Raw genomic sequence first — 22,915 nt, 5'->3', positions numbered from 1 at the left:
CGAGGGGAGGGGGGAGGGGAGGAGGAGCGAGGGGAGGGGGGAGGGAGGAGGAGCGAGTAGGAGGAGGAGCGAGGGGAGGGAGGGAGGAGGAGCGAGGAGGGAGGGAGGAGAAGCGAGGGAGGGAGGAGGAGTGAGGGAGGGAGGAGGAGCGAGGAGGGAGGGAGGGAGGAGGAGCGAGGGGAGGGAGGGAGGAGGAGCGAGGGGAGGGAGGGAGGAGGAGCGAGGGAGGGAGGGAGGGAGGAGGAGCGAGGGGAGGGAGGGAGGGAGGAGGGAGCGAGGGGAGGGAGGGAGGGAGGAGGAGCGAGGGGAGGGCTGGAGGGAGGAGGAGCGAGGGGAGGGCTGGAGGGAGGAGGAGCGAGGGGAGGGAGGGAGGGAGGAGGAGCGAGGGGAGGGAAGGAGGAGGAGCGAGGGGAGGGGGAGGAGGAGCGAGGGGAGGAGGGAGGGGGGGAGGAGGAGCGAGGGAGGGAGGGAGGAGGAGCGAGGGGAGGGAGGGAGGAGAGCGAGGGAGGAGGGAGGAGGAGCGAGGGGAGGGAGGGAGGAGGAGCGAGGGGAGGGAGGGAGGAGGAGCGAGGGGGAGGGAGGGAGGAGGAGCGAGGGGAGGGAGGAGGAGCGAGGGGAGGGAGGAGGAGGAGCGAGGGGAGGAGGAGGAGCGAGGGAGGGAGGAGGAGCGAGGGGAGGGAGGGGGGCTGGAGGGAGGGAGGAGGAGCGAGGGGGAGGGAGGGAGGAGGAATGAGGGGAGTGAGCGAGGGAGGAGGAGCGGAGGGAGGAAGGAGGAGCGAGGGGAGAGGAAGGAGCGGGGAGGGAGGGAGGAGGAGCGAGGGGGAGGGAGGGAGGAGGAGCGAGTGGAGGGGGGAGGGAGGGAGGAGGAGGGGGAGGGAGGGAGGAGGAGCGAGGGGAGGGGGTTGGGAGGGAGGAGGAGGGGGAGGGAGGAGGAGGAGCGAGGGGGGGGAGGGAGGAGGAGCGAGGGGAGGGTGGGAGGAGAAGCGAGGGGAGGGTGGGAGGAGGAGCGAGGGAGGGGGGGAGGGTGGAGGAGGAGCGAGGGAGGAGAGGAGCGAGGGGAGGGAGGAGGCGCGAGGGGAGGGGGGAGGGAGGGAGATGGAGCGGTGAGGGGGGAGGAGGAGGGGAGGGGGGAGGGAGGGAGGAGGAGCGGGGGTAGGGAGGGAGGAGGAGCGAGGGGGGAGGGAGGAGGAGCGAGGGAGGAGGAGAGAGGGAGGGAGGTGGAGCAGCGAGGAGGGAGGGAGGAGGAGCGAGGGGGGAGGGAGGAGGGTGAGGGAGGAGGAGCGAGGGTAGGAGCGAGGGGAGGGATGGAGTGCAAGGGGAGGGATGGAGTGCGGGGGGAAGGGCGAGGGGGGTGGTAAGGAGGGAGGGGAGGGAGTGAGTGGGGAGGGGAAGAGAGGGAGGGGAAGGGAGGGAGAGAGAGTGAGGAGAGTGGAGGGAAGCAGAGCGAGGAGAGGGAGGAAGAGAGGGGAGAGGGGAGGGCGAGCGGATGGGAGGGAGGTCGAGGGGAAGCCGAGCGAAGGAGAGGGAAGGCGAGGAATTGGAGGGAGGGAGAGCGAGGGGAGGCAGGGAGATCGAGCGAGGGGAGGGAGTGTGATCGAGCGAGGGGAGGGAGTGAGAGCGAGCGAGGGGAGGGAGGGAATCAGTTTTCTTTGTAATGGTCACCTCCCCCAGTTAAATAGCCTGCTGCTGTCCTGAATGGCAGGTTTGTTGCGATACTAGAAGGTGTCGCTGATGCCCGTGGAATTGTACCCCAGCTTGAGTCAGATGGGGAGGGCAGAAAGTGAGAGAAAAAATGGAAATTCACACCGCTGTTGAGAGCATGATTGTAATGGCAGGTAAATGGTTAGATTTTGTGTTTGTAGGTCCCTATCTCACCCAACCGCCTCCCCAACAAAGTCGATTCCAATCCCACAGCCTTTCAGACCCGGGGAGGAGGATCAACGGAATCAGTTTGGGCAACGGGACCGATCGTCCTCCGCACCAAACGTACACCTCAACACCATCGAGCAGGTCAATATTGACGTAAGTATGCTCACACCACTCCAATGCTTGCTATTGGCTATTTAAAGGTGGGGGGGGTGATCTCAGGACAATCACTTTATGGTGTCTCACCTCTGAGTCAGAAGGTCATGAGTTCAAAGTCCAGAGACTTGAGCTCCTAATCTCGGCTGACACACTCCAGTGCAGTACTGAAGGAGTGCACTGTCGGAGGTGCCGTCTTTCGGATAAGACGTTAAACCGAGGCACCATCTGCCCTCTCGGGTAGACACAATATCCTACGGCCACTATTCCCAGAAGAGCAGAGGAGTTATCCCTGGTATCCTGGCTAATATTTATCCCTCAACCAACATCACTAAAACAGATTATGTGGTAATTTATCTCATTGCTGTTTTTTGAACCTTGCTGTGTGCAAATTGGCTGCCACATTTCCCTACATTACAACAGTGACTACACTTCAGAAGTACTTCACTGGCTGAGGTTGTGAAATGCACTATAAAAATACACGCTCTTTCTTTACAACAGGTGAGCTCGAATCAGTAGAAGAGGAAGTGATGATTGAGCATGTGCAGTGGTGCCTTGTGGCAGATCGTGACTGTGCACCTTTCTTGCACTGCTCCTTTAGAGCTCTTACTCTTGTTGGGAACCCTTTGGAAATCTGTTAGACTTACTTTTCTCCCCCCCCTTGTCCATTTTTCCCATTCCTCTCCATTCCTGAAGGTGTTGACTGTGTATTGGTCTGTGGTTCCACAGATGGCCGTCGTCTTCTTGCATCTCAGCCAAGTAGCCATGCATGAGTGAGCCTAGGCAGTGAGTGTGTGGAGGCCATTTCAGCACGGGGCATCGCAGCGGAGGTGCTGTTTTCCTCAGAGCCCCAAACAGGCGCCTTTTCCAGCAGGGATCAGTGGGTAGTGATCGAGAGTGGGAACCATGGCTGGTTCTCTTTCCCCCCCCCACCCCCCCCCCCCCCCCCCCCCGAACCCAAGTGCCAATTGTCGTCCCCCTATCGAGGCGCTCGGCTGGGGTCAGCTAGATCAACACAGGTGATGGAGCCTGGGACCTTACTGGTCTCTATTGCTCAGTTACTTTCAGTCTTAATCAGCTGATCTGTCACTGGAGCTGAGCTGTGATTGTTAGACCTTACAAGCCTGGGGAGGGGGGGAATCTGAGGTCCCCTCCAACCCTCTGAGGCCCCTGTCCTGATGTTACAGGTAAACCCGTGACGGAATATCATCCCCATCAGTAACCCAACTTCACCCAGGTGTCCTTGAATGTCCAAATCCATGTGATGAGACAGCTAACCTTTGCTCCTTGTCCCCTAGGGTCTGATCCGAGATCAGGGTCTACAGCGCAACGATGGAGGTAAGAGCATGTTGTGTGATGTACTGATCCCCCAAAAGGTTGCGGGTTTCTTGAGTGGAGATCAAGGTTTTCTTGGCTTGTGTGCTTTTTTTTCTCCCCCTCAAACTAAGGAGTGCGTCTATTTTTACATGTATTTTGTGCTCCTCGAGATGAGGAGTTAGTGCTGGGGTAATGGAACACTGCCCAGGTTACGGAGTGTTAAATGCAGAGTGAAGTCCCCTCCCGTTCTGCCCTGGCAATGATTCTTGGAGGACCTCCCTCTACTGCGTCAATGTGGCTCTTTCCATTTCCTATACCGGCCCTCCTGAGTGCCCCCTGAGTGAGATTGCCAATTTGGTGCTGGATGGTGCCACATTAGGGCAGTTTTGTGCTGTGGACCGGTGCTCATCAGCGAACGCTAGTGGGACCTGCCCAAACTTATTTCACACAGCGGGCAGAGGAGACTCGGTTCTCCCATTGAATACTGCCTACTGCGGTCCCTTGTTAATGGAGTGTTAATTTTTGACCAAATGCAAGTGATGTCAATCAATTTGTTGGAGGGGTACCGAAATGGTCACGCAATGAAAACCCTTTCAGACCGTAGGATAATGGAAGAGATACTAATGTAGACGCAAAGGCAGCAAGGCTTTCACACAGCCATTGTCTGGCTTGCTGTCATGGCCTTTAGCCTCTCTACAATAAACACCTCTAGTATCTTTCTGACTTTTATGATCTTTTTTTGTTGCCAATTTTATCCGCTTGCTTTCCCCCCCCCCCCCCCCCCCCCCCAAAGAAGGTGTTGACTCCTTGCTGGGGAGCAACTTGGCCTCTTACTTCACCCCAAGAATTCTTTGTGTGCAAGTACAGACTATTTGACCACAGAGGGCGTCACACCTGAGCCCAAAGCTGCCTCATTGGTAGTTCGCACTCGCACCTTCCAGCAGAAGTCCCGATGAGGAGCGGGCGCCTTAGCTGACTTTTGTTTTTAAATTGCCCCTCCCTAACACAAGGACGCTGAGGCCAATTGCAGTGCCCCAACTGTGTTGTGATCAGCTAGCTCAGCATAGACCAGGGATCGAAGCAGTGAGCTCCCTGGTCAGTGTGGCTCAGCTGCTCGCTCAATAAACCCGCAGGGCTGTCGGAGATCATTTAGAGTCATTTCAAGCCACGTCTTCTGTCTTGATGCGATGTGAATAAAAGATTGTCGTGCTCTGTTGCGTGATCTAGATCTCGGAGTTAAACCTGGCAGTTTTACTTGTTAAAGTGACGCATTTCAGTTCCCAGCAGTATTCTGCAGCCTCAGCTCCATCGCAGCTTGCGGAGCATACAAGTGGACCTGCAGCCAGTGCTGCCATGTACGAGTGAGGAGCCAACGGTGTCACTCGACTTATTTAGAAATATAGGGGTGAAAATCACAGCTAAACCTATTTCTCTTAGTTATGACACTCTTAATTCCACAACTGCAGCACCATTCCTTCACCCCAGGGTTATACAGGTAGACTATCCTTTATCCGAAAACCTCGGGACCAGCCGAGTTTCGGATAAAGGAGAATTTCGGATTTCGGAAGGTGGGTCAGCAGGGGTCCGCGGGGGGGTCAGCGGGGGTCGGCGGGGGGTCGTGCGCACGACTTACGCTGACGCTCAGCGTAAGTCGGCGGGGGTCGGGGCCGGCGGGGTCCGCGGGGGGGTCGGCGGTTGTCGGGGCCGGCGGGGGGGAATCGGCGGTTGTCGGGGCCGGCGGGGTCCGCGGGGGGGGTCGGCGGTTGTCGGGGCTGGCGGTTGTCGGGGCCGGCGGGGTCCGCGGGGGGGTCGGCGGTTGTCGGGGCTGGCGGGGTCGGCGGTTGTCGGGGCCGGCGGGGTCCGCGGGGGGGACGGCGGTTGTCGGGGCTGGCGGGGTCGGCGGTTGTCGGGGCCGGCGGGGTCCGCGGGGGGGACGGCGGTTGTCGGGGCCGGCGGGGTCCGCGGGGCGGGGGGTCATGCGCACGACTTACCCTTTATCCGAACTTCCGAAACCGGAACCCTCTAAAAACCGAAGGTTTTTTCGTTCGTACGCACGACTTACGCTGAATGAAAAAACCTTCGGTTTTTAGAGGGTTTCGGTTTTCGGAAGTCTGGATAAAGGGTAGTCTACCTGTACAGCTCAAAATGCTCTCCCCAGACTCGGCTCTAGTTTGGAAGGACACAACCTCTAACCATGTCGCTGGCTGTTCTTCACATTTCAAGGGAGTAGAGCAGGAAAATCTTACACTTGCCCACCATTAGACTTCACTGAAATCTTAGGGACCATATTTCAGAGACTGAATATCTGCTGATGAAGGAAAGGATTAGAGAGATGAACTTTGCAGGACAGCTGGATATTCTCACCGTCACTTCCTCATATTTTTATTTTTTTGCTTGCCCTGCCCACAAAACTAGAATTACAGGAAACTTTGTGATACCCGGGACCGAGCTGTTGCCGAGCTATCAAAACTGCCGGACAAACCAGCGTTAATGTTGAAGCATACGGAGATTTGCAGCTCCGTATCTGGCAACAAACACTTGCTTAGCAACAGCTTCTAAACAGTCGACCGTACCTTAGAAGCATCTCTGTAGCTTAGCAACAGCTTCAGAGAGACTTTGCAGAGCCTGACTGTTGGAAAAAAAAGCCACAAGAAGAAAAAAAACCTAACAAACGGCTCCTGATTTCTGCCAGTAGATCGAGGTTTCCGGACATACAACCTCCGGATAAACCAAAGTTTCCTGTTGGCGCTTTCGCGGTTACCCTGGGAAAGTGGGGCACCAGTGAGCTGTTCTTCTCCCACTACAGCTATCCCAGTGAGTTTAGCTAACTCAGCACAGGCTGATGATAGACCCGGGTCCCTTGTGGTCTGTTTTGGCTCAGTTACTGCCTTTACAAGCTGAGGCACTGGGAGGTAACCACAGTGTGAGGTGACACTCTCAGAAACTGTGCTACTTCTGTTCTAGGTAGGTGGGGGCCAAGGGAGAATTTGAGCTGGTTTAAGGCAATTGTCAGAAGCTGCGATAAAACCTAGTCGGCCCCAGTCTTGCATTGTTCTGCTGCTGAACCCCTGTGGAATTAGCAGGAATGGCAATCAAAAAGAATTTTACCCCTCTCATTTTTGTAAAAAAAAAAGGAAGCAAAGAATTAAAAGCTGTACATTAATCTCAGTTTAAGTGCATAGTTCCTTTATGGCAATGCGTATTGTGTGCTAAAATGATGCCTGACCTTCTCAAACTGAGCACAGCTCCAACACATCAGGCATAGCCCAGTTGTAGCACTGTTTCTGAAAAGGCTGTGATGTCTGTCCACTTGTATGTTCCCAAGACAGTTTATGAATGAGGATCTTGGCTATCGGGGGTGCATTGGGAACCAGTGTGTAAATGTAAGAACTTTGGTCTCCGCTCTTTGATTAGAAAGAATTGTTGATGGACATGCACTGTACGAAACAGGGGAAGATCCCCCAGCAGAAACCCTACTATTAGTAACAGGAGGCTTCCTTTTGCCCTCTTGTATATTTTTTTCTCTCTATCCAGTAGGAAAGAACCCTATTTGCAGGGATTTTTTGTTCCTGCTCCTTTACTCCTTTTCTTTTCTCTTCCCGCAGCCCCCTTGACGCAGCCGGTCAGGTGCCTCAGGAAGTACCGCTCCCGGACTCCCAGCCCTTTGTTGCAATCTTACCCCAATGACATTGTCTTTGATTTTGAGCCTGGTCCCGTATTCAGAGGTACTTGGGCACCTCGCCTCGCTTACCCAACTGTGCACGCTCCCTCACGCACATTTACATCACACCGCACCGGTTCTCTCACCGCTGCTTCTCCACCTGAGATTCACATCCGCTCCACGGACCCATTGTGTACAGGAACTGTGGAGCAGGTAGCTCGATCAGAAGCAGTATTGGGCCGAGGCCTAGCAAGTGAAGGTTCCCCCACAGTAAAACCAGCTGCAAACGTGATTCACTGGGAGCAGCAGATGCGTGACCCAATAAGTGTGTGAACAAGCCCAGTGCCATCCAGAGTGCTTCTCCCGCTGACCATCTACTGTATTATATTTGATGGGAATATACAAGGGAATAAAGCCCAGCATCCTCAGCTAGAAGGCTGCCCAAGGGGGAGCAAGTAGATTGTAGTCAAGGACACTGGATATATGACAGAATTAAAATGGGTATATGTCCCAAGATCATTGTAAGGATATTTCAGTTGCGTTCTTATCTGAACATGCTGAAAGTCATAAGGTTTTAAGACATTTAGGGTTGGCCACACCGCACGGTTTTACAATAACTTGCCTTTACATCACATCAAGGGGGAGGGAAGGTGCACAGAAAGCCAGAGTCAGGAGACCAGAGGGTGTGGAGGGGGCATGATGCTGGAGGACAATCACTGTACCTTGTGTTTTCAGTCAGTACTAACACATGTTTTTATAATTCACGTGGTCTGCTATGATACACATACATACAAGTGGCTTTTCCCTTCCTTCAACTTGGCTGCACAGGCAGAGGCGCAGCATTAGATGTGAGTAAGCATTTGATGTCGCTGCTGCAAAAATCACCACTGATGACCCGACACTGACCATGCAGAATTACTGGTAAAATTACATGGCAGAGAAACGGTGTAGATTACACATTTTAAAATGATTGCAGCAACAAATACATTACTGATTGTAGTAAAGTGGTCACGTAGGAAAGGGAAAGAGGTGCTTTAGATTTATTTAAACCCAATTATGAAAATTTTGAATTTGACCAGCTAAGAAGTTCCTCTGTCCTATTTTTAGTGGGCTGGTGTTAAATTCCTCTCTATGCTCATTTAGCATTTGTTAACCCAAGTAAACAGGTTAGTGGATGTATTCAAGTGAGAATTGAACATGTTGGCCAATGCACTAAACAAGCACACAGGAACTTAACACCCCTCTGTGGGCTAAATAGTTGTAGCCTGTAAAACTCTAGCCGGAAAGGGAATAATGCTGTCAGCGTTGTAGTTTAACAAGTGTCCCAGCTTCTTGTGACTGTGGACAAGTTGTAAACACGCCATTTTTTGTAAGAATTTCTCTGGCCAAACCTGGCACTGTCTGAACCTGCTGCAGAGGGCGGCAAGTTGGTTCTTCGGCAATTAGACCACTGCCAGACCCGCTTCCAAGACATGCCCAGGACTGTGTCAATACCAGCACATTTTTGGGTGGGGGAGAAGCTAACCAAAAATGTAGGACGAAACCTTGGGCTTGTGTTATTAGGGCTGCTGTCAGTGTTTCGGTTGGCCAGGAGTCATGTTGGCACTCCAACTGGACTCTACAGAAAACATCAAAGTTGGAGAACACAATTGGTGATGCTGATAGCTGGCACCAGCCTATATTTTACTAACTACTCAGTCATATCCCACTTACAAAGTGCGTTAAAGACATTACCATTGTACCAACCCTTTGCTTTTATATACGGAAAAGTAGCCCTGCTGGTGAGAGCACTGGGCTCCTACTGACCTGTAGGAAGGATGAAGGTCCTGTCTCAGATGCTTGGGAAGCCCTTTATCCAATTAATTTGGGAAGCCCTATATCCAGTTAGTTTGGGAAGCCTTATATCCAGTTAGTTTGGGAAGCCCCATATCCAGTTAGTTTGGGAAGCCCTATATCCAGTTAATTTGGGAAGCCCCATGTCCAGTTAGTTTGGGAAGCCCCATGTCCAGTTAGTTTGGGAAGCCCCATGTCCAGTTAGTTTGGGAAGCCCTATATCCGGTTAGTTTGGGAAGCCCTATATCCAGTTAGTTTGGGAAGCCCTATATCCAGTTAGTTTGGGAAGCCCTATATCCAGTTAGTTTGGGAAGCCCTATATCCAGTTAGTTTGGGAAGCCCTATATCCGGTTAGTTTGGGAAGCCCTATATCCGGTTAGTTTGGAAAGCCCTATATCCGGTTAGTTTGGGAAGCCCTATATCCAGTTAATTTGGGAAGCCCTATATCCAGTTAGTTTGGGAAGCCCCATGTCCAGTTAGTTTGGGAAGCCCCATGTCCAGTTAGTTTGGGAAGCCCTATATCCAGTTAGTTTGGGAAGCCCTATATCCAGTTAGTTTGGGAAGCCCTATATCCGGTTAGTTTGGGAAGCCCCATGTCCAGTTAGTTTGGGAAGCCCCATGTCCAGTTAGTTTGGGAAGCCCTATATCCGGTTAGTTTGGGAAGCCCTATATCCAGTTAGTTTGGGAAGCCCTATATCCGGTTAGTTTGGGAAGCCCTATATCCAGTTAATTTGGGAAGCCCTATATCCAGTTAGTTTGGGAAGCCCCATGTCCAGTTAGTTTGGGAAGCCCCATGTCCAGTTAGTTTGGGAAGCCCCATGTCCAGTTAGTTTGGGAAGCCCTATATCCGGTTAGTTTGGGAAGCCCTATATCCAGTTAGTTTGGGAAGCCCTATATCCAGTTAGTTTGGGAAGCCCTATATCCGGTTAGTTTGGGAAGCCCTATATCCGGTTAGTTTGGAAAGCCCTATATCCGGTTAGTTTGGGAAGCCCTATATCCAGTTAGTTTGGGAAGCCCTATATCCAATTCATACCGGGCGTGAGTGCACCGGTGCAGACTGGTGTCAGTTTGTGACTGGCCCCCCTAAAAGGAATCTCTGAAGTCAGCTCTGATCTACCAACGAAGATGATCTTTTATAATTTAAAAAAGTACTTCTGTGGCACCTGTCTGAAGGAAGACAAAATGGAGTCGCCCCAGTCTCCAAATACCCAATCAGAGCCCCGTGGGTTCCTGGTACTCAGCTGCTTTGCCGATTCGGCACACGTTACGTTGGTAAGTGAACTTTCAACCTATCCACCATTCCAAACGTGGGCTTGTCAATTAAAGTTATTCTGCAGTATGACTGCGAACCTTTTGGCAAGACCCGAACAATCTCCAGGCTCGGGATAGAGTTGTATGAGCTGTTAAAAGGGCAACACCAAGTGGGGTGGGATGCAGTGTAGTTCGGAGGGGAGAATAGTTACACTGCTTAAAAAACACACACAGGAATTTAAGTGAGTTATGGGAAGCTCCACTCAGCCAAATTCTTACAAGTCCAGTTAGACAAGGGTTTGGAGCTGAGTTGTTCACCTGGTTGGGTGCTGGATAGTCTGCCTCATACTATAGGAAACAGAGAGATTCTTGAGGCTAATACCACTTGTATAATCGCCAGTTGGTTTGCTTCCTGTTTCATAGCCCCAATTCTTGCTTTGTGGGTCCTCTTAAATAGAACCTAGAACAGCATTGTGTTTCACCACAGATAAACAAGCTATGGATATTCTGACTTTAGTTCTGCACAACTCCTGAATAATTAGAGTTTCTGTCAACGCCAACTTGCATTTATATAATGCCTTCAATGTATGAAAAAGCCCCAGCCATGGTTAGCCTGATATGGAGTGTGTGTAACACCTTAACTAACCACAGAGAACGTAGGAGCAAGAGCCAAAGCTGAGGGGCACGGGGCATGCTGTTGTAGTTTAACCAGCTAATACTAAACTTACCGCTCTGGATAAGTTTCCTGCTGTTTGTCCAACGAGAACCACCCAACCTGTTGGTGCTTGGGCTGGCAGGGCTATCTTGAACTGAAAGGGAAGAATTCCAGTGACAGATCTACCCTTCCGGGTCCCATTAGAGAGCCAGACCAGCGTCTGAGGGGAACTATGCTGGCTCAGTATTGGATCACGGACTCTGCAACAGGTCAACTCAGTTTTGCCGTCTCCTATCACTAGATGTGCTGCCTTCGAGCTAACTCCACCTCCAAGAGACCCAGCCTAACGTTCTCCTTTTTGTTGCTAACCTCCTGATCCCCAGGTAAATTCCCATCATTAGTCTTTAAACCACAACAACAACAGTAATAACCTGCATTTATATAGCGCCTTTGGTGTAGGAAAATGTCCTAAGGTGCTTCACAGGAGTGTAATTAGACAAAAATTGACACTGAGCCAAAGAAGGAGACATTAGGACAAGTGACCAAATGTTTGGTCAAAGAGGTAGGTTTTAAGCAGCATCTTGAAGGAGGAGAGAGAGGCGGAGAGGTTTAGGGAGGGAATTCCAGAGCTTAGGGCCTAGACAGCTGAAGGCATGGCCACCAATGGTGGGGCTAAGGGAGTGGGGTATGCACAAGAGTCGGAGGAAGGCAGAAATCTCGCAGGGTTGTAAGGCTGGCGGAGGTTACAGAGATGGGGAGAGGCGAGGCCATGGAAGCATTCGAACCAGAGGATAAGAATTTTAATTTGGAAGCATTTGGGGATCCAGAAGCCAGTGTAGGTCAGCGAATAAATACATGGGTGAAGGGGACTTGGTGTGAATTAGGATACGGGCAGCAGTTTTGGATGAGCTCAAGTTAATGGTGGGTGGAACATGGGAGGCCGGCCAGGAGAGCATTGGAATAGTCGCGTCTGGAGGTGACAAAGGCCTGGCTGAGGGGTTTCAGCAGAAGATGGGCTGAGGCAGGGGTGGAGACTGGCGATATAACAACTCGCAAAGGTTTGAACCCTCACTGGGTGGTCAGGAGGAACTCACAAGCAGCACAGCTCTTCATAAAACGTCCAGACAGTATAGGGAGGTGGCACATCAGTCAGTCTTAAAAATTCATTTCGCCTACTTCCACCTAATTTCTTTCCCTGGATCATAGTGGAAGCATTCTGGTTTGTCACCTCTAGGCTCGATTTTCAACGCCCTCCCAGCAGGCCCCCTGCGCTCCACCCTACACTAACTCCAATCCACCCAGAACTTTGTGTCCCCTCCTTACGAAGCCTTCACCCTCCATGTCCGTGCGCTTCGCAGCTCTCTCCCTAACCTTGTTACATCACCATAAGGCACCTCTTGAACCTAGCTCTTTGACAACATGTATGGTCACCTCTCCTAACCTTCTCCCAGTTCCTGATTGTGTCTGATCTGCCCCTTTGTGAAGTGCCTTGGGGAGGTTTGCAACACTGAAGGTGCTGTAGAACTGGATGTAGTTATAAGAAGGGCCCTCCTTTCTGGTGGGGTGTGGCCTTCTGGAATATCTTTTGTCCGTTAGATGAAGCCAACTTTTGATGTAACCCAGATGTTGGATTTTTTTTGTCTTTTCAAGGTCATTATTGGCCTAACAGTGTATGTTAGTTCCTTTCATGCTCAATGCACAGCATTGGGGGCGAAATCCCACCTGTAGGTTATTATAAACCGATAAAGTCAGTTTGAAGTTGTAATTTTCATGCCGTTGCTGACGTTACAGGGAACTATAATTTCATCCCCTATTTGCACTCGGAAGGCTTTGATGTTGGCTGGCTGCTGCTCTCACCTGAACAGCTGAATAGTGGGGAATGCTGTTGCTGTGTTCTGTAGGTACCATTGCTCCACAGGTCGAGGACACTTCCTTAGGCTTCTGTTTTAACAAATGATTTACAGTTAGGCTAGGCAGTTGGATGCAGGAGCTGTAGTACTGATGGATTTTAACTATCTGTAGTTCCACCCGCCCCTTCCCCTTTCCTCGTGCTTCATCATTACCGAGTCAGGATTGGAGCATTATTGAGACACTACACCAAGCAAGTCACTAAATGAGCAGACTTGCGTTGGTGGAGTACCTTTCACATCCCCCACATGTCCCAAAGCTCTTCACAAGCCAGCCACTTACTTGGAAGTGCAGTCACTGTTGTACAGGAAACTCTTTGGTATCCGGGACCGGCGTGGTGCCGGTTTACCAAAAAGTCCGGATTACAGAGAGGTATAGTTAAAAGGTACGAGAGCTCCGTACACAGCAACAAATCCAGGCTTCCCTGTTGCTTAGCAACAAGTGTAGGAGCCCCAGTTACACAGCCACAGATCCAGGAACTGCCACTAATATGAAGTAAAACTTACCTGAACCTACTCCTGAATTTTGCCGGTTAACAGAGATTTCCGGTTATTTAGGTGCCGGTAAATCGAGAGTTTCCTGTAACTATTTGGGGTGGGGCCTTCAAGAAGAAGTTAGCAAGCAGGAGGTGAGATGGGAGGGAACCTGAAGAGGGAAACATTCCTATATGAGCAGAGAGGGAAGATCACTGCTGTATAAAACTTAGCACAGTCTGGGGAAAACAAGAATCACATTCAGCTTTCTCGAGGCCTATGAACAAAATACTGCTTCTGATCAGCACCTGGTTTCCTTGTCGAACACATTCCTGCACTGTTTTATAATTTAGAGTCACTCCTTAAGTTTAGTGAAAGAGACGGTGTGCCTTTTCTCTGGTTTATGCAACTGCTTATTAACATAAATTATCGGCCCTATAGCAATCGTTTTGGCAAAAAGAATTCTTCAATTTATTTTTTAAAAATTGTTCGAAGACGGGATACCTTTCTTAACCAAATACAGAATTAACTTTCACTGAAGTGGTTTCGATGTGCAGCCCGAGCCAGATTGAAAGGCACACAGTTTCCATGATGTGCTTATTCTTACGTTCTGTATTCTATGCTTTTGGGGTTGTGGGGGAAGAAAGATTATTCTCTAAAAATTCTTTTTTACCTCCACCCCCTCCCCAAAATGTACACTCTTTTTAGAGCAAGTTATCACTAAGGGTTCTCTGAGACTGATGTGCAAAACAAAAAGGTGCTGAGATTGTGCACGAAATGTACTTAACTCTTTAAGCTAATGTGCTTACTTTAGGTACCATAAGGACTGAAAATTTGTTCATGCTTGTGTGGAAGTTTAATACTCTTGTGAAACTCCTTGGGACGTTTTACTACGTTAAAGATGCTATATAAATACAAGTTATTGTTATTGAAGGTTAATGAATAGGCCAGTGCGCTGTTGGTCATGGGCATGCCCCCTCGGAAGGTGCTGACACTTGCTGGGGTACAGTACCATGGGCGCTGACTCTTGTTGGGGTACAGTACCATGGATGCTGCCACTTGCTGGGGTACAGTTCTGTTGGTCCTGACATTTGCTGGGGTACAGTACCATGGGCGCTGACTCTTGCTGGGGTACAGTTCTGTGGGGGCTGACTCTTGCTGGGGTACAGTACCATGGGTGCTGACTCTTGCTGGGGTACAGTTCTGTGGGTGCTGACTCTTGCTGGGGTACAGTTCTGTGGGTGCTGACTCTTGCTGGGGTACAGTTCTGCGGGTGCTGACTCTTGCTGGGTACAGTAACATGGGTGCTGACTCTTGCTGGGGTACAGTACCATGGGTGCTGACTCTTGCTGGGGTACAGTACCATGGGTGCTGACTCTTGCTGGGGTACAGTTCTATGGGTGCTGACTCTTGCTGGGGTACAGTACCATGGGTGCTGACTCTTGCTGGGGTACAGTACCATGGGTGCTGACTCTTGCTGGGGTACAGTTCTGTGGGTGCTGACTCTTGCTGGGGTACAGTTCTGTGGGTGCTGACTCTTGCTGGGGTACAGTTCTGTGGGTGCTAACTCTTGCTGGGGTACAGTTCTGTGGGTGCTGACTCTTGCTGGGGTACAGTTCTGTGGGTGCTGACTTGCTGGGGTACAGTTCTGTGGGTGCTGACTCTTGCTGGGGTACAGTTCTGTGGGTGCTCACTCTTGCTGGGGTACAGTTCTGTGGGTGCTAACTCTTGCTGGGGTACAGTTCTGTGGGTGCTGACGCTTGCTGGGGTACAGTTCTGTGGGTGCTGACTTGCTGGGGTACAGTTTCATGGGTGCTGACTCTTGCTGGGGTACAGTACCATGGGTGCTGACTCTTGCTGGGGTACAGTTTCATGGGTGCTGACTCTTGCTGGGGTACAGTTCTATGGGTGCTGACTCTTGCTGGGGTACAGTCGGGCAGCACGGTGGCATAATGGTTAGCACTGTTGCCTCACAGCGCCAGGGACCCGGGTTCGAATCTGGCCTCGGGTGACTGTCTGTGTGGAGTTTGCACATTCTCCCCGTGTTTGCGTGGGTTTCCTCCGGGTGCTCCGGTTTCCTCCCACAGTCCAAAGATGTGCGGGTTAGGTTGATTGGCTATGATAAATTGACCCTTAGTGTTAGGGGGATTAAATACGTGGGGTTACAGGGATAGAGTGGGATATGTGTAGGGGTTACGGGGATCGGGTGGGATATGTGTCGGTGCAGGCTCGATGGGCCGAAATGGCCTCTATCTGCACTGTGGGGTTTCTGTGATTTCTATGGGTGCTGACTCTTGCTGGGGTACAGTTCTGTGGGTGCTGACTTGCTGGGGTACAGTTCCACGGGTGATGACTCTTGCTGGGGTGACTCAACCGTGGCTAACAAGGGAAATTAGGGATAGCATAAGATCCAAGAAGAGGACATATAAATTGGCCAGAAAAAGCAGTAAACCTGAGGATTGGGAACAGTTTAGGATTCAGCAAAGGAGGACAAAGGGATTAATTAAGAGGGGGAAAATAGAGTATGAGAGTAAGCTTGCAAGGAACATAAAAACTGACTGTAAAAGCTATAGATATGTGAAGAGAAAAAGATTGGTGAAGTCAAGCGTAGGTCCCTTGCAGTCAGAATCAGGGGAATTTATAATGGGGAACAGAGAAATGGCAGACGAATTAAATCCATACTTTGGTTCTGTCTTCACAAAGGAGGACACAAATAATCTTCCAGAGATGTCGGGGAACATAGGGTCTAATGAGAGGGAGGAACTGAATGAAATCAGTATTTGTAGGGAAATTGAGGGGATTGAAGAGCGATAAATCCCTAGGGCCTGATAATCTACATCCTAGGATACTTAAGGAAGTGGCCCTAGAAATAGTAGATGCATTGCTGGTCATCTTTCAGAACTCGATAGACTCTGGAACAGTTCCAATGGATTGGAGGGTAGCTAATGTAACCCCACTATTCAAAAAAGGTGGTAGAGAGAAAATGGGGAATTATAGACCGGTAAGCCTGACATCGGTAGTGGGGAAAATGCTAGAGTCCATTATAAAAGATGTAATAGCAGAGCACTTGGAAAACAGTGACAGGATCGGACAAAGTCAACATGGATTTACAAAAAGTAAATTGTGCTTGACTAATTACTGGAATTTTTTGAGGATGTAACTGGTAGAATAGATAAGGGAGAATCAGTGGATGTGGTGTATTTGGACTTTCAGAAGGCTTTCGATAAGATCCCGCATAAGAGATTAGCGTGTAAAGTTAAGGCACATGGGATTGGGGGCAAGGTACTGACTTGGATAGAGAACTGGTTGGCAGACAGGAAGCAAAGAGTTGGAATAAATGGGTATTTTTCCGGGTGGCAGGCAGTGACTAGTGGGGTACTGCAGGGATCGGTCCTAGGACCCCAGCTATTCACAATAAAAATTAATGATCTAGACGAGGGAACTAGATGTAATATCTCCAAGTTTGCAGATGACACAAAGCTGGGTGGGCGTGTGTGCTGTGAGGAGGATGCCGAGAAACTCCAGTATGATTTGGACGGTTGGGTGATTGGGCAGATGCATGGCAGATGCAGTATAATGTGGATAAATGCGAGGTTATCCACATTGGTGGCAAAAACAGGAAGGCAGATTATTATCTGAACGGCAATAGATTGGGAAAAGGGGAAGTGCAACGAGACCTGGGTGTCCTTGTGCACCAGTCGCTGAAGGTAAGCATGCAGGTGCAGCAGGCGGTAAGAAGGCCAATGGCATGTTGGCCTTCATAGCGAGAGGGTTCGAGTACAGGAACAAGGATGTCTTGCTGCAGTTGTACAGGGCCTTGGTGAGACCACACCTTGAGTATTGTGTGCAGTTTTGGTCACCTTCTCTGAGGAAGGATGTTCTTGCCATGGAGAGAGTGCAGCGAAGATTCACCATACTCATACCTGGGATGGCAGGAATGACGTATGAGGATAGATTGGGTCGATTGGGCTTATACTCGGAGTTTAGAAGAATGAGAGGGGATCTCATTGAAACTTATAAAATTCTAACAAGACTAGATGCAGGAAGGATGTTCCCGATGGCGGGGGAGTCCAGAACCAGGGGTCACAGTCTAAGGATAAGGGGTAAGCCATTTAGGACAGCGATGATGAGGAATTTCTTCACCCAGAGAGTGGTGAACCTGTGGAATTCTCTACCACAGAAGGCAGTTGAGGCCAATTCATTAAATATATTCAAGAAGGAGTTAGATATATTTTTTAAGGCTAAAGGGATCAAGGGATATGGGGAGAAGGCAGGAACAGGGTGCTGAGTTTGGATGATCAGCCATGATCTTATTGAATGGCGAAGCAGGCTCGAGGGGCCGAATAGCCGACTCCTGCTCCTATCTTCTATGTTTCTATGTTACCGTACCATGGATGCTGACTCTGGCTGGGGTACAGTACCATGGGTGCTGATTCTGCTGGGGTACAGTACCATGGGTGCTGTCTTTTGCTGGGGTACAGTTCTGTGGGTGCTGACTCTTGCTGGGGTACAGTTCTGTGGGTGCTGACTCTGGCTGGGGTACAGTTCTGTGGATGCTGACTCTTGCTGGGGTACAGTTCTATGGATGCTGACTCTTGCTGGGGTACAGTTCTATGGGTGCTGACTCTTGCTGGGGTACAGTTCTATGGATGCTGACTCTTGCTGGGGTACAGTTCTATGGATGCTGACTCTTGCTGGGGTACAGTTCTATGGGTGCTGACTCTTGCTGGGGTACAGTTCTATGGGTGCTGACTCTTGCTGGGGTACAGTTCTATGGGTGCTGACTCTTGCTGGGGTACAGTTCTATGGGTGCTGACTCTTGCTGGGGTACAGTTCTATGGGTGCTGACTCTTGCTGGGGTACAGTTCTATGGGTGCTGACTCTTGCTGGGGTACAGTTCTATGGGTGCTGACTCTTGCTGGGGTACAGTTCTATGGGTGCTGACTCTTGCTGGGGTACAGTTCTATGGGTGCTGACTCTTGCTGGGGTACAGTACTATGGGTGCTGACTCTTGCTGGGGTACAGTTCTATGGGTGCTGACTCTTGCTGGGGTACAGTACCATGGGTGCTGACTCTTGCTGGGGTACAGTTCTATGGGTGCTGACTCTTGCTGGGGTACAGTTCTATGGGTGCTGACTCTTGCTGGGGTACAGTTCTATGGGTGCTGACTCTTGCTGGGGTACAGTTCTATGGGTGCTGACTTGCTGGGGTACAGTTCTATGGGTGCTGACTCTTGCTGGGGTACAGTTCTATGGGTGCTGACTCTTGCTGGGGTACAGTTCTATGGGTGCTGACTCTTGCTGGGGTACAGTTCTATGGGTGCTGACTCTTGCTGGGGTACAGTTCTATGGGTGCTGACTCTTGCTGGGGTACAGTTCTATGGGTGCTGACTTGCTGGGGTACAGTTCTATGGGTGCTGACTCTTGCTGGGGTACAGTACCATGGGTGCTGACTCTTGCTGGGGTACAGTACCATGGGTGCTGATTCTTGCTGGGGTACAGTTCTGTGGGTGCTGACTCTTGCTGGAGTACAGTACCATGGTTGTTGGCAACACTTCACTCCCTCAGCTAAATGGATTTACTTCATGTGTGAGTCCAGCCAGAGAGTGCCAGCAGCTATTTGACTGTCGGATCATCACATCCATGCCTAATTCTGTCCCCTCTCTTTTTAGCGGGGGTGTTGGATTGTGATCAGAAGTGGGGGTGCGGGAAGGAGCGATCTCTGTTTTTCTGCTCCTTCTTCGCTTTGGGAGGCTGAGGCCAATTGTAGTTCCCCGATTAAGATCTGGGATCGAAGCTTTTACCTCCAGATCTGTGTGGCCTGTCTCAGCTGGGAGGTTGGAGAAGTAAAGCAAGCTGCCGCCTTTCCCAGAACCTCACTAATGCAGCCCAGTGCAGCAACAGATCACATGTCATTGACTCTCGCTTTACCCTGTCCTAAAAGTGAGCCTGTCCACTGTATAAGACATCCTCGCTAGCAGCCTGAGCACTAGCCCTCCGTTAAGTAAACACAATATTTGCAGTTATCGACTATATAATCCCCCTAAAAGTAACTATCTAGCCGTGAAGCGCTTTGGTTTCTGTCCTACTGGACTCTCATCTGTTTCAAGGTGTCCAATATATTTATCTCCAGCTACTCTGTCATGTCTTATTTTTTGCTCCGATCTAAAGTAGGCACGAAAGCTTGAAGAGTTTGAACTACGCGCCAACCCTGGCCACACGATAGCAGCTTGCCCACTGCACAGGGTCAGTAACAGAGGGGGCGAGGTGCTTTTTATGTTGCTGCCAAGCTGACTCACTGCAACGTAAACGGGAAATGTCCAGTTGACGGCTATAACTTCACGCTTCTCTCTTTCTCCTTCCCTTCCCTCCCCTCCCCCCTCTCAATCAAAGATACAGCATCGGTTATGTGCATGGTCACTCCTTATTTTAGGAGCCACTTTGGCTGCGAGATCATTCACCAGTGTCGTACCCTGCATGGGCTGTCCAACTTTATAGTTTAGCTCCTTGCCTTTAAGGATGACTGGTTGTTGTAGTAATGATTCTGCTTTCTCTCTCACCTCTTGATTCTTCTCTACACCCTCCCGTCACAACTTTTATTTAAAAAAAAAATGTAAACAGGGTCCACATCGGGGCTCTCTGCCACCCCGCCTGCTTCGCTGCCCGGATCTCTGACCAGCGCCAGAACATTGCAAAAGTCACCTGGTACCCAGCCGCGAGAGAGGAAGTCGTCATCGTCCGAAGACCGGAATAAGATGGTAAGCAGAGACAGATGGGCCTCTCTCTCCCTCGTCCCGCCTTGTACGAGGGCGATGGGAGGTTGAGATACCATACCGGGGCATTTACACGACCAGGGGGAGAATCTTGGGCCTGAAGGGCGGCTAATGTGGCTGCTAGCTTCCCTGGGCTAGGGAGGGAGGGATCGGCCAGAGTTCCCAATGGTTGCCCACCTGCCGGAAGTGTGCGCGTGTGTGGATTTTCTGGTAGGAACAGGGCCAGGTTTTGGGTGGGGATGGCGATGCCTCCTGTGATGAAATAGCTTTCAGGACAATAGGGGGGGAAACTGTTGCATCACTTTGTCATATGCCCCCCTGTATCTGCTCATTGGCACCCCATAAATGTTGCTCTTGACATGTCTACTGGAAACTGTCTGGCTTGGAATAGCTCTCTCCAGTTTCATCCTTCACTCTGGCAATGCAGGACAGAGCCCAGCCTGCCCACACTATGCCAAGGTGTTCCCCGATTCTGGAGATCGCACATGGAGTTGACTGACTAAACATTAACTATTTCATCTAGAATTTTGATAATTGTTGCTTTAAGTGAAGTTATCTCCCATTTTAATATTCTTGTACAAACAGTAGTGTAGGCCCATCATCCAATTGGGAGAGAAATTGCTGGTTTACTTTTCTTGGGAGTTATTTATAGCTTGAAGTCCTTGTAGAATCTTGTGACCCTCCCTGAATCCCGCTCTCTCGGGTAAAGGCTGAGCTGACCTTTATGGGCTTTATCCATAGTTCTAATGGGTAGTTCAGTAAAGAGGGTGTCTGCCAACATATTTACTCGAGCGGGTCTAGCTTTGTTTAAGCTGCTCAATGTGGTCTGGAACCTTTTGCTTCTAGGACTCTCTTGGCTGAAGCCTTCATCCTGCTCAGATGAACATGCTCCTTGTTCTCTTCTTCCTCCTTCCCATGTCTCATTATGAAATTCCCCTTTGTCAAAGAATTATTGGTTACCCACATAGCAGTTTTGACCTGATTCAGCCCTTGGCTTTCGAGGCTTCATTAATGCCAGTGTTGGACGCCGCAGCACAAGTCTCGTTTGGTCTGCTTTGGCTAGTGTTGGAATTCTGGAGGAGTTCTCTGATCCTTCTGATTCAAAAAGAGAATGTGCACTTTTTCCGGATGGCACTCAAAACCTCTAGGTTCTGGGAAGATTTCTTCTGATAGGTCAGTGCCCAGATAGCACGTGTTGGGTGTCATTTTACGTGCTGCCCCTCAATGTTTCAGCCGGGACCTGTTCCTGGACTAGTCTACAAGAGTTTAGAAGAGTTGGGGCCCTGTTCCTGAGCCTCAGAGTGGATGTTCACTGTGAGGAGAATAGGAAACAGTTTTCAACAGAGAGGTACAGCTCCGAACTATGAACTTCAGTTAAATGAAATCATAAGGTCTATGTACAAACCAGAAGCTGGGCCATCAATTCTTGCTATTGGGTAGCTAGTAAGGAAAAAGGGTGAGATAATTTAATTGGTTTTTGGGGGACGGGTGGTCTAGTTACCACAGGTTTAAGGTATAGGAAGGAGTGAGCAGACTAAATGAGGGGCAACAGGGATAAATGCCCCCTCCTGTCAGTTGAAGAGAAGGCCGTGCTCATTTTTCCCTTTGCTGATGGGCAGAATATGCAGACTGCAAAACTGTTCTCAAAGACGTGCTTCTGAGGTTCTTAACAATGGGCGTGCTCGCCCTGCTCAGGGCACACGATGTTCTGGTTATGTAACTGTTACTGGTTACAAGGGAAAACCTTTTGGTGAATGCACTACAGAACACATTGGAATTTATTACTTGAAGCAAAACCCCATCCCAGGAAGGAGCAGCTCACCAACTCTCAAAAGGGATAATTCTGAAATTTAAAAAAAAGAGATAATTCTGCATCAGCTGTCTGTATTGGCAGTGCCTGTCTTTGAAAATGGGTGTTTTGCAGGCCAGGAATCAGAGATCTTACTCCTGAAACTTTGCAGTTACCAACACATCCTGGACCATAGTCTTCTGAGCACATACACTGATGCTTTATATAAATGACACAGTACATCGTAAAGTAAAACTAAACAGCAGATACTTACACATAGACCTACATACAAAAAGTGCACAGGAGGAATGCATGTACAGGAAGCCAGTTGCCAATATATCCCTATTGATTACAGCATCCAGGGTGTTGGATACTGGAGTTATTCCTCAATACCCAATGGTTGTAATCTTTGGGCTTGGCCTCTCAGCTCCGAGCTCTTTCTTGTAAGCATCATACTTAAATATTGAGGGCAGTCAATAGTCAGTCTATGCCTTGATTTAGTGGTCTCAAAGGCAATGAGTCTGAACTGGCTGAATTTATCAAGATGATGTTCTTGGCATCAAAACTGTCTTTCACTCTGAAGACAGTTAACATAGAAGATAGGAGCAGGAGTAGGCCATTCGGCCCCTCGAGCCTGCGCCGCTATTTAATGAGATCATGGCTGATCATCCAAATTCAGTACCCTGTCCCTGCTTTCTCCCCATATCCCTTGATCCCTTTAGCCTTAAGAAATATATCTAACCCCTTCTTGAATATATTTAATGAATTGGCCTCAACTGCCTTCTGTGGTAGAGAATTCCACAGGTTCACCACTCTCTGGGTGAAGAAATTCCTCCTCATCTCAGTCCTAAATGGATTATCCCTTATCCTTAGACTGTGACCCCTGGTTCTGGACTCCCCTGCCATCGGGAACATCCTTCCTGCATCTCGTCTCTCTAGTCCTGTTAGAATTTTATAAGTTTCAATGAGATCCCCTCTCATTCTTCTAAACTCTAGCGAATACAAGCCCAATTGACCCAATCTCTCTTCATACGTCATTCCTGCCATCCCAGGTATCAGTCTGGTGAATCTTCGCTGCACTCCCTCCATGGCAAGAACATCCTTCCTCAGATAAGGTGACCAAAACTGCACACAATACTCAAGATGTGGTCTCACCAAGACCCTGTACAACTGCAGCAAGACATTCTTGCTCCTTTACTCGAATCCTCTCGCTATGAAGGCCAACATACCATTT

General features: G+C 49.9%; 1 protein-coding gene across 2 annotated transcripts in view; it reads left to right on the top strand.

Annotated features, from left to right (window-relative positions):
* Positions 1-22,915, top strand: part of braf (B-Raf proto-oncogene, serine/threonine kinase) — a 162,903-nt gene that overhangs the window by 101,270 nt on the left and 38,718 nt on the right. The window contains exons 8-11 of one of the 2 annotated variants that reach the window (XM_086008585.1): positions 1,863-2,022; positions 3,321-3,360; positions 6,945-7,064; positions 19,741-19,877. In XM_086008585.1, the coding sequence (XP_085864711.1) occupies positions 1,863-2,022; positions 3,321-3,360; positions 6,945-7,064; positions 19,741-19,877 (457 nt within the window). The remainder of the gene's footprint in view (positions 1-1,862; positions 2,023-3,320; positions 3,361-6,944; positions 7,065-19,740; positions 19,878-22,915) is intronic. The other variant, XM_086008586.1, reaches the window with a different exon arrangement.

Source organism: Somniosus microcephalus, chromosome 16 (assembly GCF_052327205.1).
Source record: "Somniosus microcephalus isolate GS21.2 chromosome 16, FLI_Smic_1.0, whole genome shotgun sequence".
Classification (NCBI taxonomy): Eukaryota; Metazoa; Chordata; class Chondrichthyes; order Squaliformes; family Somniosidae; genus Somniosus; species Somniosus microcephalus.
This window is presented reverse-complemented; position numbering and strand designations above follow the sequence as displayed.